This window comes from Python bivittatus, unplaced genomic scaffold, assembly GCF_059951505.1.
Source record: "Python bivittatus isolate LINGU-HERP-01145 unplaced genomic scaffold, Pbiv_v1 ctg000160_np1212, whole genome shotgun sequence".
NCBI classification, from domain to species: domain Eukaryota; kingdom Metazoa; phylum Chordata; class Lepidosauria; order Squamata; family Pythonidae; genus Python; species Python bivittatus.
In genome coordinates, this window is record NW_028277076.1 from 4,450,136 (window position 1) to 4,467,759 (window position 17,624).

Genomic DNA, 17,624 nt, shown 5'->3' on the forward strand with positions numbered 1-17,624 from the left:
CTAGGATCTCTAATCTACCTTGCAAGTCAACATCCTATGGCTTGCATCCTACCACCTAGGGGTTACATGCAGTGCACGTACATACACACTCACAGAATCTTGCAAAACAGAAATTCAACCCCCTGAAAGATGAACTCATACTATTTACTACCCCATTCTCGCTGTACATGCTGCAAAAGTAACCCAGGCCATGCCTGGATAAAATATTTTCTCCCCGTTTAGGATTCTGGCAGGTAGGAAGAGATCAGATTGGAGGTCACATATGGAGATTTGACCTTGCAGTTCCTTTTCAGTCCTGGAGCTGATGACATTCCAAGGGAGATGGTGGCCTCTTTGTTTTTGAATTCAGCAGGTATTGCCACATTTGTGACTCTGTGGTTCCTTTCTTTGGGCACCGTTCTGCCATGCCCTCCCATTTGCCGTCTCTGCTCCATATATGCGGTTGAATGCGAGGAGGTTTCTTCACTCCAAGATGGTGAGTATCTCCAGTGCACCTTTTGGCTGTTACTTTCTCATCCCGCTGTTGCCATCAACAGATAACTTAGGGCCTATTATCATGCCATAGTGGTAGTACATATGTAAGAGTTTCTGGTTAGAGGCATCTAGGAATGGCCACTTAGGCCCGATTAAACAAGTTCAGGCAACAGTTTGAATTCACTATTCTTGCCAAACTACTGTCAATTAAGCCCTACTGAATGCAGTGAGACTGGTTTTTGATGACAGGACTATGCAATGAAAAAGCAATACTTATATAAGACTTAGTAAGTGCTGGAGTTCCATCAGCTGAAAAAAAAACATCCTTTGATAATGAAAGGAGGACAAGTTTCCTTATGATTTTATCAGGATCTGCTGAATAGAGTTGCTTCACCTTTGCCAGTGTTTATCCACTTGGGAAAATCAATTACTACAAGAGAATTAGAACAAGTTATGCACACCCACACCCAAACCCTGCAACGAATGTAGTACATTTTATTTATTGGTTAAAAGACTGATAAACCAGTCTCCCAGAATCACCGTAACGTCCACTCACCCATTTGGAGAAAAGGAACACCATTCTGAGCAAATCTAGGTTAGAATGCTGTGAGTTAGTATCAGAGTTGGTTCCAAAGTTAGTTCCATTCAGCGTACGTCAGATTTAATCATTAGCCAATTTGCTGAGGTTGGCAGTTTTGGTGTGCATAATTGATACTCCCTTTTGGAATTGTTACTACAAACAGCAGCATGTATAAGCGTCATTCTAGAGTGGGAGGAATCTAGATTTAGTTCCTTCTGCTCCCCTTCCCAACAACTTCATTTTATATTGCAGAATGTGCATCTCTCCCCAGATGTTTTCAGAAATCAAAACATTATTCCCCCACCCCACACTTGTTATTTTCATTCTAAATGTCTCCTGTTTTCCCTCTCCACCATTTCCAGTCTTAATAGCCTTGCCAAGTTCCACCCAGCAGATCCTTCTACGGCAAGGGAACCTTAGTGAGATACCTCCTCTGGCTTTCAGTAATTTCACCAATCTTCATTTCTTGTCAATCACTGGATTCGTAGTCTCCTCATTGGCTGACCTCACCTTTTTTATACCTTATGTCAACTACCTGAAGATTCTGGATCTCAGCAACAACCAACTGCTCAGTTGCACAGTTGAGCCCCTGGCTTTCTCAGGTCTTCTGTATCTCGAAGAGTTGATTCTAACCAACAACAGCTTGGACATTTTGAGGAGGACGTGGTTCTTGGAAATGCCAGGACTCAGCAAACTCTTCCTTGCCATTAACAGAATCACATACCTTCCCCCAAGGACATTTGAGAACTTAAACAAGCTTGACGAACTGGTGGTCTCCTCCAATATGATTCAATATCTCCCCATGGATGCTTTTTTTGGTTTGTTTTCATTGACCAAGCTGGATTTATCAAGTAATAAAATCCTCTTCATCAACGATGAAGCCTTCCAACCGTTGCAAGCACTCAAGTATCTCTTGTTATTCCAGAACAGACTGACCACCTTGCCAGGTCTCCCTAATTCCATCACTTTCCTGTTTCTTCACAGAAATCCCTGGGTTTGCAACTGTCAGCTGATCCACTCTATGGAATTAATGCAGGCTAAAATCCAATCGCCTGCTGGGGTCACTTGCAAAAGACCTCCCTTTCTTGCAGGACACCCAGTGACAAGAAGCAAGCTTCTGGGATGTACTTCATCACCCTCTAGTGATTTGTCTTCCTCTCTGTTCTCAACCATCAACTTTCTACCCTCAAATTCAGGAAACGTCAAGCTGATCTATAGTTTGCTAGGTAATGCATTCAGAATATGCACATAAAGTTCATTTAACTAGTGATAAATCTGATTTACATGGGCTGATTGCAATGCTTTCCATTGATTAATCCAGCCTGAGGGTAGGCAATCTCCTGATGCTTTGAACTTTCAAATTCCCATGACCAGCGGGTAGAGATTATGGGGTACCATTTGGGGAAGTATTTCCCAAGTATCATTCACAACTAGTTTTCTCCAGATTTCTAGAGACAGAAAGCCAGTGTGATTTAATGGGTAGAGCAGCTGGGCATATGCCAGAGGTTTTGACCCACCACTCCCATCCTTCTGATTACAAGTAGTCCTCGTTTAGTGACTGCCTTGTTTAGTGACCATTCAGTTACAACGGAGATGAAAAAGTAACTTTATGACAAATCCTTGCATTTACAACCTTTGCAGATCTGTAAAGCAAAGCTGAAGTAAGATCATAAGCACAGTCATGGTTTTACTTAGCGGCTGCTTTGCTTAACAACTGAGTTGCCAGTTCCAATTGTGGTCGGTAAATGAAGATTATCTGTGTTGGTTACCCTAGCTGAGACTGATGGGAGTGATAACCCAACATCCAAGTTCTCTATCCATGATGTGCTTAATGTTGCTCAGTAGAGACATAAAGAAAGCACAGACACACCAATGTATTAATTAGCCCCTAAGCATTTGCTTTTTCTGTTTTCTTTTTTGTCTGTGCAGGAGGGTTTTTCCTTGGTTTAACTGCAGGTCTGTTCTGCTGTTATTGCCTCCCGAAATGCTGCAGTTGCCCACGCTCTGCAAACCAGCCAAAGCATGAAAAGACTTTTTCGAGCAACTGGGTAAAACCTTCCGCGAATGAAGAAGAGAAGTCTTCTGAGAGGGACTCCCAGATCCTTTGCAGCCTTCCGGTTGCACAGAGCTCAGCCATGGCTTTTGAAGGGGGCCACATTGAGAGAGGAACCTGCTGTGGGCAGTTGGGCTGTGCTTCCCAAATTTGCTACACGGAGCAGGTGAGATTCCAGAGACCGCTGGTTGCCTATTTATCCTTGGATGCAATGGGTCGAAGCATTGTGACTCTCTGTGAGAAAGGAAATAAAGCAAGATGTCCAGTCTTCAGCCAGCCCTGCTGTCAAGCTCCCAGGGAAAACACTGAGAGGGTGACTGAGGTCTCTGGGGATGGTGGCAATCAAGAGCAACATTGCACCAAATGCATGCATGGGTTAAATGGTTCCTGTGTCCTACCCACAGCTATGGATCAGATAGAGAGGAAGCAATCAGGTGAGTGACTCAATTGCAAAAAAATCAAAAATTACACACACTTTCCTGGCAGATTTTCTCCAAACAGAAAGAACAGAAGAAGTTGGGTTCATAGAATCATAGAATGGAAGGGTTGGAAGGTATCTCGGAGATCATATTGTTCAACCCCTGCCTAAATCATTTACATTTCCAGTATTCAGGCGAAAGTGCTAATCATTATACAAATGGCACATACCCCCACAAAAAGCGCTGGTTGAGCCCTGCCTTGTCACAACCAAATTGTTGGCAATAGGCCAGACCTGGTTTTCATGGTCTGGAATATACCAGGACTGATTTGTGCTCAGTGCTATGCAACGGATATGGACGTGTCTAGTTCCAGATGCGGGAGAAAAGCATGATGCAGTAGAACCCATCAGAATTCTCCATAACCCAGCAAAGAAATGGCTAAAACATAATTTAGAACATCATCTGGGGCAATGTCACAGGCTCTGCTTTTCCATACCATGCTATTATTTATTCCAGGGCTGGGACAGCAAGTGGACACCCAGATGTATGGACAAACTTTGCACCCAAAGATTCACCTTAGGGACACCCCGCCTCTGCAGGCACTAGTCCATATAGATTTCCCTGACGGAAGTGCCATGAAGATCAAGCAAAACAGAGCCACTTCTTGTAAGTCTCCTCCCAAGATGAATGAGTCTCATCAGAGCAGAAGTCACATCCAGGCTTCTCCCTGTTGGTCGAGGAGAAAGAGGGACAACCATGGACAACCCCATCATCACTCCCAAGCTGGCTTCACATCTCCTGAAAACCACACAGGCTCTGATGTGAGGCCATGGCAAGCAAGTTGGACTGGGGGAAAGGATCCAAGGAGGCCAGATCTTTATCTGTCCTTTGCAAGCAAACCCAATAAAAGCCAGAGATGGAAGCACTTGTGTCCACATCCAACCCACGAGGTGACAACCACCCCATCCCTTTCTAGCATATCCAGCCAGCCAGAAGCTAAGAAGTTTCACTACTTGAAGGAACCCTGTCCTGAGTGGTTCTCTGTTACTCATCCTGGGAAAAGAGCACGATCATGTCCATATTTAGATAAAACTCCACTAGCTGGAGAAATGATTCTCACCCACAGGAAATCCAGGAGCAGGCAAGAAGACCCAGTCACTTCTTTTACCAGAAATGGGTCCACTCTAAGCAGGATCTGGAAATGCCAAAACTGTGGCTGGGAAGGGTCTGTTCCATGTTCCATAAACCAAAGGAGACTTGCTCAACCAGGCGTTGTCCCAAGATGCTCCAGGACATTTCTAGATGCCAGTACCCAATGGTCCTCTACTGATGCAGTCCACCTTAAAGGTAACATACCAACTGTGTTCCCGCAATGCAAATAACGTGGTTACCAGTTTAACCCATTTTTCTCAGTTCACAAATACTATGAACCCAGATGGGTTGGGTGGCCAAATATTCTCTGATATAACCCAAATCCCTAATCAAGTTAAAACTAACCATCTTTTCCTTTTTTGCAAATGGCTGGTTCTTCACCCAACCTGGTTAAGCATATTGCATGAATACCGCAAATGAGTGTTAACATTTTTTAATGTCTTGAGCAGATATTTTTTTAAGATGCATCCCACAGAACCCCCCCTTCCCAATAATTACAGTTCTAGCACTCAACCTCAAATTATGTCATGATGTGAGTGCAATTTATTTTTGCTATTTTTAAAAAAATATATATGCATCAAATCTCGGATAGGTTTAACATCTCTGTTTCATTATAGTTGCCCCAAAGGCTCCAAAAATAGCAAAGAAAGGACAAAAACTAATTTTGGATTTTATACATTGTCTATAGACCTACCTGAGTGATTACTAACTCCCATAAATAAACAACTCTAGCTGTGTCCCTTCTGCTGATCTTCTTGCATCTCTTCTTGTCCTGCAACTACTGCAACCAATAGTGGTAATACAAGTCTTTAGTTGCCAATATATTATCCTCCTTTGATTGTTCCTTTCTTTGTCTGTTTATCATTGACAAGTAGCATCGTTCTACTGTCCTCTGATAATATCTGGTAAAATAAGATAAGTGATGTGACTTCATCCCACAGTGCCATAACATTTTTCTTTTCTTCTTTGTGAACAAAGAAGAAAAAGACCCAAAATGGTTGCCGTTAAGGTTGAAAACCATTTTTCAAACTCAGAAAACTACAACGCCTAACTGCCCCAGCCAATAAGGCCAAGAGTGAGGAATGATGGCTGCTATAGTTAGCAACATCTGGAGGAAGGCAAGATCTTTACCCCGCAAAAAGCAATGATCCTCTTTGAAATATTGTTGGGCAAAAGCAATAATCTTAATGTGCTTTCCCCCTTGATTTTGCAGAAAGTAAAGTTGCCCTAACTTTTCTGGGTGTTCCACACAATGTTGCAAAGACGCTATCAGAAGAACGTTGGTTAGCTGCTTGTTTCCCAGGCTATCAACCCACCTCTGCCCTAACTAATCACGCAGGGGATATTGATTCCATTTATGAATATCCTTCTCCACTGGTCAGCACAACACTCAACACAGCCGCCTCATTTGTTGAGATGACCGCAACAGAGCCAACACTGAAGAATCAGAACCAGGGAATGGATTTCCTGCAGATTCGAGAAACAACACCCGTGGCCGTCACTGATCACTCGGTGGACCTATTGCCTCCAAATAGGATGGGTATCAGAGGCTTGAGTGAAGAAACCCAGTATCCGGAATCACTGTTGGAGACTATTGTAGTGGGCACGGAGCAATCTTCAGAGGAAGGTGAAAAGGATGTGGTGAGCCTATCTTCCAATGCTAGTGGTTACTTTTTCAGAACAGGCACAAATCCATCTTTGCAGGAGTTGCCTGTCTCCATCACGAGGTCCAGTAAAGTCACCTTCTCAGACACTTCAAGACGTATCAGTCAAAAGACTCCAAGCATCACATCCATTTGCCCTTTGGTTCAAAAGATGTACCAGATTGATTTTCCCCTTCCAGTTGAGGAGGAGGCCAAACCAAGTTCAAGGTGATGGGTCACTAACCCAATAAACACCTCTCAGGAAAGATTAGAAAGAGGCTGTTCAAACCTTAGTTGGTTTGCTCCCCAATCTGCTTTGTATTTCTGCTTGAATAAAGGTTTGGTTGAAGATCAAAAAGCTCTAATTTCTTCTGTGATTGGAAAGGGAGCGGCCCTAAACATTTATGGGCAAATAACCTGCATGAGATAGCTGCCTCACCCAGTGAATGATAGGACTGTCCCAGCTCAGTTTTCAAAATGAGTTCTAGCAAGCTTTGGATTAATATTGATGTTATTTGTTTTTAAGATGTTTCATTTAGTTCCCATCTTTTAAGTTATCTGCAGAGCCTTTAATTCCTGTAAAGTCATTCAATTACCAAATAGCACTTTTGACCAAAAACATTTTCTTCCATTATATTTCAGACTCCATTTTAGAGGAATATTGGACCAAAAAAAAAAAAATTATTCAAAGCACCACCATATTCTCTTCTGTTTTTATACAGGCCTTAAAAAAAAAAAAGTTAAGGATTTCTTTTTTAAAGACAAAATATAGTATTCTATTAATTCCAAGCTTTCCAGAACTACATTCAAAAAATGAAGAATGAAAATATTTAGGTAATTACAATGTAGACAGCAACTCTTCAAAAAATAATGTTGACTTTTTTTTCTTTTTTATTGCCATTTGCTTTTGTTGCAGCAGTTGTTCAAACAAATAAAAAAGTCTTTAGATGAAAAAAAAATATATTTAGGGCCAAGAAATTCCATTTCTGAAAGAGGGGTACATACTGAAGTCAAGCTTGCTTAAATACAATATAAATACTTTTTCTGTGGATGCTGAAAACCTTACATCATTAGGGATCAAATCACTTGGTTCAGTGAAACAGCTTCCAAAAGAAGCTCTTTAACCGAGCACATTGTAAATAAATATTCTTCATTTTAGGAACATCCAGTTGGCAGGAATACTATAAAAATAAAGTATTTATTTTACATAGGTTGTTAATTCAAAAGGAATAGAAAAACTAAACGCTCTGATCCATTAACTGTACTGAAACATGTTTTCCCCTTTTTTTACCTCATTAAGATGTAAATTTACACAGTAGAAGTAGTTTCATATAAAGACAGAAGGAAGGGAAGGAAAACGTTGGGTAGAGATGTACTACCTTATTTAAGATGCCATTTTATAAAATGGAGGGAGGGACAATGAGCTTGAATTTTGGTAGTCATGTTGGTCCCTTAAAAAGAGAAATCAACGGCCGAGAAGAACAAATTCCATGTAGCCAGCTTTAGACATCCAGGAGTGAGAGGTAAGATCTGACATTTTTATCTAGCCCTGAGTGAGCTCTACCCACTTTTATCCTGACATGGTCCATAACTGCCTTCAGTTTTGCTCAGAAAGAAAACAAAACATTATTGAATTACATCCAAATAAATTATTGTACGTCAGGGATTACAGCCGTTTTTTCCTTACCTTTTCTTAGGGTCACCACAATAATGTAGACACACAACTCCTGACATCATTCAGCCTGTGCCATGCAATACATTTTTTTTTCCTACACATATCACAGAAAACTGGTGTAGTCCCAACTCAGAGCATGGAAAAATTTGGTATCTCTACTTACAGAAACACATCCAACATTTTGAATTTGGCCACCAGAAGATCTTCAAATAGATTCCCTACCCTCTGTTTCACAGACCAGTGTTCTGTATAAAATGCCCCATTCAACAACATTCTTTCTAATAGAGTGAGGGCTTCATTACCAAGCGGAGCGAGAGCCCCTCTTCACATTTCGAGATCTTGTTCACATATGACATTCGTTTGGTTTTGTCCTAGGGCAGTAGGTGAACCCAGCCAATATGATTTGAGGACAATGTTCTGCGAAGCCAACTAATTTTCACTTAATAATTATGGGTTGTACAACAGGGGAGCAAACCAATGCCAAGGATTTCCAGTTGTCTTGTGGCAATTCCAATTTTGATGCAACTGTAAGCATGGTGAATCTGACTGGACTAGGATAAGGCAATTCCCTTACGTTTTTAGGAGCTTTGAGTCTGTCAGATGTCTTGAACTTTTCATAATTCCTTCTCCTTGGTTCCATTACTGACCATTCTTGAAGTTGAAATTCCCCCACCTGAATGGGGATGCCCTCTTGGAAAGGTCTGTTGTGTGCCCTTGATGTCTCATCCACCCACCAACTTTTTATTTCAGAGATTGGATGGGATTCCCTGAGCAGATGTTTGAGCCTCCTAAAATGGTCAGTGGGTCTTTACTGAGTTTGGGTCTACCCGACTACCTTTGAAAGGAAGGTGCAACACGACAACACACCCACATATCAATCAGTTGAAAGAAAAATAATTCAGCAAACCACAGCTGTGTTCATACAACACACTTAACCTGGTTATTGAACTAATTCATTTAACTGAGGTTGCATGAGACTTTATGAATCATAAAGTCACCAGGTGGGCTCCATGTGCACATGGGGACATATTACCGAAAAATGAAATGAACCAAACCTATCGTGCCATGTGAATGCCGCCACTTCGTTTTGCCACTGACCTCGTGAACTGTGCTGTGTGAACAGAGGCTCTAAGTCTTGTCATTCTTCTGCTTTGCTGAGCTTGGTCTTGCTTCTGAACCAGATGGATGAGGCTTCTACTATGTCACAGGAGTCACATGCAAGCCCCTGTGGTTTATGCCAATGAAGACATTTTCACAACTTGTGGTACATTTTTAATTGTTTTCCCCCACCCCAACAATCCCTCTGAAATAACAATAGAAAAGGTTAAAACCAAGTGGCGTACGAATCGTCCATCAACAAGAGGAGCTGAGTTCTCTTTTGTTCTAGACTACTCCAGCCACTTGGAGGCCTTTTGGAGAAGAACCCAGAACCAGACCGGGAACGGGGTCATTCATATCAGCTGTGCAGATCCTGAATCCAGGGTCCAGCTGAACAGTCATCTTTTTAACCTGCTCAAGGCAAAGTCCAGTGGATGTCATCCTTCTTCCCCTTCTGCTAAGTTTATTGATAATTGTGATGTAGTTCCATGCATGAACAAGGAGATGTATTCCGTGCAGGAAGAGGGAGCAGCTCAGAGCTGTGTCTCATCTCGAGTTTCGGGGTTCGGATTCTTACTACAGCTGCTCTTTCGACTGTGACCTTCATTTTCCACATGTGCTAGGGGGTCAGGCCGTATTAAATACCTGGGGAGAAAGGAAGATGTTGCCTATGGCTGAACTGCTCAGTTTACTCTCTTGATGTGGTTGGTAGCATCAAGGTTCTTCAGTGCTGACCTGGATGATCCATGGTTCAGGAACCTCTCTCACCCAAGGCAGCCAACATCTTGTGAGACTTCATGGGATTAAAAAGCATCAATAAAAGGGCTATAATTTAATTTTGAGGTCTCACTGAAAGCACCTGGGTGGTGATCACACATGCCAAAGCATCTGTGGGCACAATGCTACTGACTCACACAGTGATTTTCTAAAGCTTTCACAGATGACCTAAATGGTCCAGCATAAAAAAAAAGACTGGGAAATTGCTTTGATGGAGGATTTTGAATTCAAAATCACCAAGTTCCTCCATTACATTAGGAAGCTTTTTAACCTTGATGCTGGCCAGCATTTGGGAATTCAAGCTAGGGGTGGACGAGAAATCAGTAAGGTGTGTGTTGTCACAGGAACCTCTCACATTTTTGCTTTCTGAAATATGTGAGCCGGTATGCAATGACTTCAGTATACTTTTGGATTTTTGTAGCACAATTACGGTTTAAAATGAACAGCAACAACAGTAACAACAAATTCAGGAAAATTGCATGCATTTGGGAAAACAGGGTACAAGAAGACATATATTCTTGTAGAAGAGTGGCAAAGAATTTATGAATAGTAGGAACCAATGCATGGGAAAAAAACTTCACATGGGTTCATCTAAGGTTATAAACAAATTAAATCAGTGTGGAAAAGGATTAAATCCCAGTTTTAAAAATGTGAACATTAAAGAACGATCGTCTATCCTTAATTAAAGCTGGCCCCTTGGAAAAAGAGACATTCTAAACCTTGCCCCAGCATTACCCACTGGTTGGGAAGCAAGCAAATGATTCCTTCTGTGCCTAGCTCACATGCAACCCCATTCTGCAAGCCCCTTTACTGGACATAATATACTGAATTAATTTCATACGTACACTATATCGTTGAGTTCTAGCCGCGTGTCCGGAGGAGGATTGATGAGAACATAGGAGAGTGTATTTTGGTGATCGTTCATCTCATCTGGAAGACAAAAATGTGGTCAAGTGGGCATCTGGTCAGGCAGAACAGCAGTTAGCAGCTGAACAGTGGGAAACCTTTGGGGCCATGGAATCCTCTGAATATCTCAACTGTAAGTAGGTCCTAGTTATTTCTGTGCCTCGTTCCTGTCTATCACCAGTAGCCCCAGGCTCAAGGATAAGACAGGGTCAAAGGGAGCTGCCCCCTTGTTTTGCATTCAGAATGCAGCCAGTTTTGCTTTAGGGCACATCCCCTCCCCAGAGGGAAGTGACACGGTCATTATTGCTTGGTGAATCTGAGAAATGGGTAGACTGCCTGTGATAGGATGCTCCACACTGAAGCTGGGGACGAAAACAGGATGGGATAATGAAGTTGGTGGTTGATGTATCAGAATGGCGCAGTTTCTCAGGCACAGCAACAGGGATAAAAAAAGCTTGCAGTTCTCTGCTACTTAAGGTCAGCCAACTTTGATCTTACAGACATCTTTCAAACCCACACAGTTGGATAATTACATTCTAAATAGAATCTTACACATACTGGCAAGTCACACTCCTGCATATGGAACCCCTTGGTTCTCTCCAGAAACATCTTGGGGAAGGTTATTGATAGAAATGCCTACTGCCACTTTCCCAAAATTTAAGATCAACATGGGTTGCTACCTCCATTCCTGCACAGAGCTGTTCTGCTAAGGGGTGGGCGGAGTGGGGTCTTTGGAATCAGAAGCTATACTCAGGGTCTAGTGAAAAGTGGAAGAGAGATGTGTCAGCTACCACTTCCCCAATCAGAGTAGATTGCATTCATAAGCTTTCCATTGCCAACCTCCTTCAAAAGGTTCATTAGGACCCTAACCAAATTCTTAACCCTATTTCTCTCTGGAGGTTTTATATGGCTGGGTGATGCTAGAAGAAACTCTAAGTGATTAGTGAAACCAGCTCTACTGAGATGGATTCAAAAGAGCTTACTTCTAAATAAGCATTGCAGCCTAATTCTCCCAAATAAGAATAAGAATAATACATCCCCCAAAGTTTAATTTAAACATAGAGACAGGGCAAGCATAAGCTGGTAGGATTGAGAGGGAGCCAGAATGGACATATGGTGATGCTGGGTGATGAATCCCTTGCAGGATTTGTGCATCTACAGACAGAACTCCGTAGCTTAAGAGGAAGCTGGGCCTCTTCTCCAAAAATTCTCACTGGCCACAGTTGAGTTACTGGACACTGGAAACAGCGTATGGCAAGTCAAACCAATGGTCCAGTACTGTCAACAGTGGAAGGGTTTTTTCCCAACTCTTCCTGAAGATGCTCAGGATGAAAAATCAGGGGTTTGGGCTCAGATTATCAAGACAGTTCTGGTAGGGTTATGTGGCTGACTGATTTGGTTGCTCTTAGGCCCACAAGTCACAGAAGGCAGACAAAGAACTGATTAAGATTTATCATGGTCTTTACAAAGAGCATCCAATGCTAATCCAACTCTTTTCTCTCCTCTGATCTACAGAGATGGGCGTTCATACCCAATTGCCCTTTATGATTAACGGAAGCTGTTCCTTTGTGGTTAAAGAACTGGGTGGAAGAGAGAGATGTCAACAGGAGTGGGCACCCTTTGCATTGACCAACTGGCTTCCTTTGTACGGTTTCCTGAAACCCAACTGTGCCTCAACCCTCAATTGCTTTTCAACCTGCCTTCCCAGTCTTTAGATCTAGAAAGGTTAGCTGAGTTTCTCAAAGATGTGACACATTGTCCTGTTATTAGGGTTATGAGATTTGGGCTGCCAAAATCCATTGGAGACAGAGAGAGACAGAAAACCCTCTTCTTGTGGTCATCTGGGACTGGATTTCTATAGGTCAGATTTGATCGTCCCCCTATGACTAACCATTAAGACTAGGAACTGGGACTTTGGTTCAAGATGATGCAATTGGCTAGATTTCCCAGCCTCTCCACTTTGCTGAGCCTGGAAAATACTGACAATATTCCATGCTTTCCTGAAAATGAAGCCCACAGTGAAGGCCAGTTCAACAAGACTCAGGTGAGATGAGAGCCAAAAGATTTGCTACATATGGTAGGCTTCAGGGCTTAAGATCTGCGTGAAAGCCATCCGTCCTAGCACATGGAATTCAGACAAAGTATAATGAATCCCATAAGTGTACTGCTACATTGTAATTTGCCTTTTAAGGTCAATTTAGTTTATATAAATCTGAGCTATATTGGACATTTCCAAAGCTGGCTGTATCAGAAAAGATAGGGGCACTGGAAGATAGATGGAGATCAAGTAATCATTGACTCAGTTTTAGGAGGCTTTGATTAATGGACTGCCAGCTCCACAGACCATTGAGCTTTGTGGGTTAAACTTTGCAGCAAATGCTCTTTCCATTCATGGCTCCTTAACTGTTCAGAAAACGTCTCTTCCACGGAGAGTTATTAAATGGCAGCCTTGCATTACATTTCCAAGGTGAAGTTAATGGCTAAACTGCAACCCTCTTACCAAGAAGCTAGTTTGGGGTGGAGGGAAGAGTACTTCATTTCATACCCAGTTGCGATGAACTGAAGAACCTTAGCTACGTTGACAGCCATCAGAACATTGCCTTTCCCCCAGAAAGAAATCAGAGTAAAACCATGGTTGGTTTGCTCAGATGGTTTGGATCCTGCATGAAATTAAGATAAAAACCCATGCCACTTGCACAAGGTTTTCAGCCAATTGCTATATATCTCAGGCCATTTCAGATTCAGGATACCTCTCCACCCCCCACCCCCCAATAAACTTAAAATCTTGCAAGAACGTCACTCCCAAGGATTTGGTGAGCAAACTGAAAACGGCAACATTTGAGCCATTTTCAACATGTTTAATATTTAAAAATAAATTATGGAGGCCTGCTGACACCTTCTAGAATACTAACTCTATTTTATTTATTTCTTAGATCTATATCCTTTTCCTGTAACATCAAGGTGATGCAAGCAGCTCTTTTTCTGCCACAATAACAGCCCTGGGGAACAGATTGGGAAGGGAGAAGAATCAAGCCAAAGTGAGCTTCCATGGCTGAGGATGACTTTGAACCTGGGTCTCCCCAGTCCTGGTGCATCATCTTCACTACTACACCACACTGCCTCTCTTTGTTTCCAATGAGGAATCTAAAGCAGATGTGATCCAATCCAATTCTTAATAGGTGAGGTTGCCCCTATTTCTATGTCTTCATCTACCTATCATAGAGAAAATCAATCTATCTGTGTGGTTGCTAGGAGTCAAAAACGACTTGATGGCACTCAATCAATCATCAATCAATCAATCAACCTAATTTTCCAGGAGCCATTTCCACCACTGGAACATTCCATTCAACCCAGACTGAATGTATTTTATGCACGTAGTCAGTTTCCATAATTGTGAACCTGGATTACATTCACACCACAAGTTCAGCCTGGTTATGGAAGTAACCCATTTTCCTGGTTTGCATAAGACATTGCATCATAGACTAACTAAGCAGGCTGGGTTTGCCAACAAGCTAAGCCACAAAAAAGTTCACCACAGTTACACTGACCAAGTGAACACCGTTCACCTAGTAAACACACTTTGGGAACACAGCTGTGCTATCTGTGGTGTCATGTACCTCTTAAGGAACCCCTTTAATGAGAATGTCTCTGATTATTTGCCTGGTGTGGGGTGGGACAGGGTACTGTTTATTATTTCTGCATTCAAGGAGACACCTTAAATATACACCCTGCAGTGTTTTAATCTTGCTAGCTCCCTTGGCTTCTGTTTCATATCAACCCAGAATGGCATTTTCCACAGAGGTGTTTACCCAAGGGTTTAACGGGCCACGTCTTTGTTACGCTACTATGCCATGAGTCAAGCCTGACTCTGAGAGGAAAAGAGATTTTACCTTGCAAATATCCAAGGTTTACACGATTCATCACATCACAGGCTGTTAAATTTGCTACATCCTCTACGGAACACACAGAGAAAGAAAGAAAGAAAGAAAGAAAGAAAGAAAGAAAGAAAGAAAGAAAGAAAGAAAGAAAGAAAGAAAGAAAGAAAGAAAGAGACAGAAATCAAATAGAAGAAAGGGAAGGAGGAAAAAAAGAGAAGAGGACAACACAGCACAGACATAAATGGAGAGAAAAAGAAGAGAAAAATCAGCAAGCAGTGATTCAGAAAGTATTCAGAAACCAGATTCGGTGGTCACATGGGCAAAATAATGGAGTCAAAAGTATATACGTACATATGTGCTTAAAAAGAAGAGCAAGCAAATAAAAAGGAAGCCAGAACTCATGATATTGCATGAATTAGATGCTAACAGGTGACATGGCATAAAAATGGGATCCAATAGAAGAGAGTCTCTGTAGCTCAGGGTTGAACTGTAGAGTCCTTGGTGCTCTCTGAGCTGGGTGGGCGTCTTGCAGATGTTTCATTACCTGGCTAGGTAGCACCATCAGTACTAGCGAGCAATTAGCACTGAGAGGAGCACCGATGATGTTCCCTAGTCGGGTCATGAGATGTCTGCAGGCCAACCACCAAGCTCAGAGAACATCAAGGACTCCATAAAAATGGGTTTCAGACAATCTCACTGAGACAAGATTGATTAGAGAACCATCTTTGATCATCTCTTCTACTGCCCTTATTAAACCTTGATCGGGTCTTGAGAGTTCGGTTTACAGGTTTTGTGCCAATGGATTTTTCAGTCCTTGTAAATGTTTGGTGATTCCATGCCATCCATTTTCAGCTACAGACATCCTAGCTAAGGGTCCAGGTTTCTTCTGAATTACATTTCAGTGAATTTGCCTAATCCAGGCCCAGTTAAGCCCTGGATGCAGACCTTGTTAAAGGTCCCCTTTCCTTGCTTCTCCCAACCTGTTTCCTACTTGTGAGGAGATACTGAGGAAATTCAGAAAGGAATTGCAAAGAGTCATCAACACTTTAGCACCACCAAACCATCAACTTTTGCCTATTTCAAGAAGTATAACCAAGCAAATTGGCAAGGACCCAACATGTGTAAATATCTCCAGGAGCTTTTGATGAATGGGACTTTGTTATGCATGAACCCTGGAAAAGAGATTATTCGCTATGGAGCAAGCTAGCCCCACAGCTCTTTGCAAGAAAGCTTTCTTAGTTTTGCTTGAGGTGGCAATCCCTTGCATGATGCAACCTTTTCTTCAAAATAAGTGGCCCAATTTGTTCTAAGTTTCTTCCTCCTTTTGGGGGCATCCAGAAAGTTTCAAAATTCTTGGTTATCCAGGGAAAAGCCAATGATTCCGTTTTGCATGGCCCAATTTGGGGGAAAGACCTTACAGGCAAGGGAACTCAGGACACCATGTCTTTGATAGCAAAGGTGGAGGCGTGCATACAGCAGCAGATGGCATAAAATAATTCTGCAAAGGAAAGGAAAAAAGGCAAACCAAAAAATTGGAATGAAAAGTTGTTCATCATAACAAAAAAGAAAGAGAAACTCTTCTGTTTTTCTGAGATCTCTAACTTACAGTACTTTCATATAGTTTCACTCATGCTTATATTATATTGGCGATGTGAAGATTCAGAGGCCAAAACATGGAAACATTAAAAGAACACCTTATTTTTCTGATTTCTCTCTCTCTCTTTTTTCCCCTGGATCTTCACATCTCTATGTCACACTGATCCTACAATTTCTTTTCAGGTTTTATTAGTGGATGTCAAGGAAAGTCTTAAGACTTGATAAGGTTTCCCAAACTCCCTGCCTGTGGAATGTGAATGATGAAATGCACATGAAATGCAGATGACAGAATCAGACCATTGTGATCTTTGGGTGAAAACAGTCTGAATACAAGAAAACACAATCTTTTCTTTTAAATTCACCCATTTCTCTTCCACCCACCCCGGAATTCACTGGCTGCATTCACACACAACATGCTTAACCTAGTTATGAAAGTAGTCCATCTTCTGAATTTGCACCATCCATTGAACTATAAACAAATCAAGGAAACTGGATTTGTACAACCCTCTAAGCCATTAACCAGGATTAACACTCACCAAGCTTAGCATGTAGAGCAACGACATATGCTAGGTTTCTATTCGAGCTGAATGTTGTGTGAACACGGCCAATAAAACACCCATGTAAACTCCTTGGTGAAATTCTTCTACCTACCATGCTTGATCAATGCAGATTCAGGAAAAAGTGCCTCACCACACTTCTTACCATCTTCTCTCTCCTTAGCTAATATGGGTCCATAAAATGAAGCAAAAACCAAGAGTGCCATGAAGCTCATGATAGGTCTGTTTTCATTTTTAATTAATTAATTAAATTTATTTTAAGGAGCAAGGCAGCTTTCCAGAGTAAGTATTTCGAACCAGTCTGTGGTCTAAAAAGAACCAGTGAATGCTTTGGCAATGCACTGGATCGTTCCCCAAGATTGCAGGAAATCCTTGCAAGATTTAAGGAACCGTCTCCGAATCAAAATCCTTGCCGCAGGTGACCATCACCATTTTTCTTAGGAACCAGACCCAACAGTACTTCAGGTGACATCCTCCCAAACTGTGCAAAAATGTTTTTTTGCTAGAACTCAGTGTATCCTATTTTAAATTGATATTGCACGCTCTCCATTCCCCCACAATTAAGAAAATTAATGGAGACTTGCCTTTGGTTTCCCCCACTTAGAAATCCTTCTCTGCTTTAAATTGGACACAATTATATCTCCACTGCTGGAGATAAAATTCCATTCTGAAAAACGAAAAGCATTTTTGTCTTTGGGAAATCAGAGAAATATCAGCAGCTTCAGCCAGTCAGAATACGAAAGGGTGCCTAAGTGTAACCAGCAGTTGGATCTGATAAAATCCTTTTCTTAAGTGACAAAAAGAAAAATTAAGAAC

General features: G+C 41.8%; 2 protein-coding genes across 8 annotated transcripts in view; one reads left to right on the forward strand and one right to left on the reverse strand.

Annotated features, from left to right (window-relative positions):
- Positions 1-321: 321 nt before the first annotated feature.
- On the forward strand, positions 322-8,371 carry LOC112541700 (uncharacterized). The gene is made up of 5 exons (XM_088147266.1): positions 322-475; positions 1,417-2,280; positions 2,984-3,541; positions 5,892-6,319; positions 8,282-8,371. The coding sequence occupies exons 1-5, from the start codon at positions 322-324 to the stop codon at positions 8,369-8,371; spliced, it is 2,094 nt and encodes a 697-aa protein (XP_088003392.1).
- The window catches only part of KCNT1 (potassium sodium-activated channel subfamily T member 1), a 43,807-nt gene continuing 33,736 nt past the window's right edge, over positions 7,554-17,624 (reverse strand). For 6 of the 7 annotated variants that reach the window (XM_025172228.2, XM_025172242.2, XM_025172237.2 and 3 more), the window contains 2 exons: positions 10,717-10,801; positions 7,554-9,739 (listed from right to left, as the gene is read on the reverse strand). In XM_025172228.2, coding sequence (XP_025027996.1) covers positions 9,628-9,739; positions 10,717-10,801 — 197 coding nt within the window. In that variant the 3' untranslated portion in view covers positions 7,554-9,627. Of the gene's footprint in view, positions 9,740-10,716; positions 10,802-17,624 lie in introns of those variants that run through there. The other variant, XM_025172253.2, reaches the window with a different exon arrangement.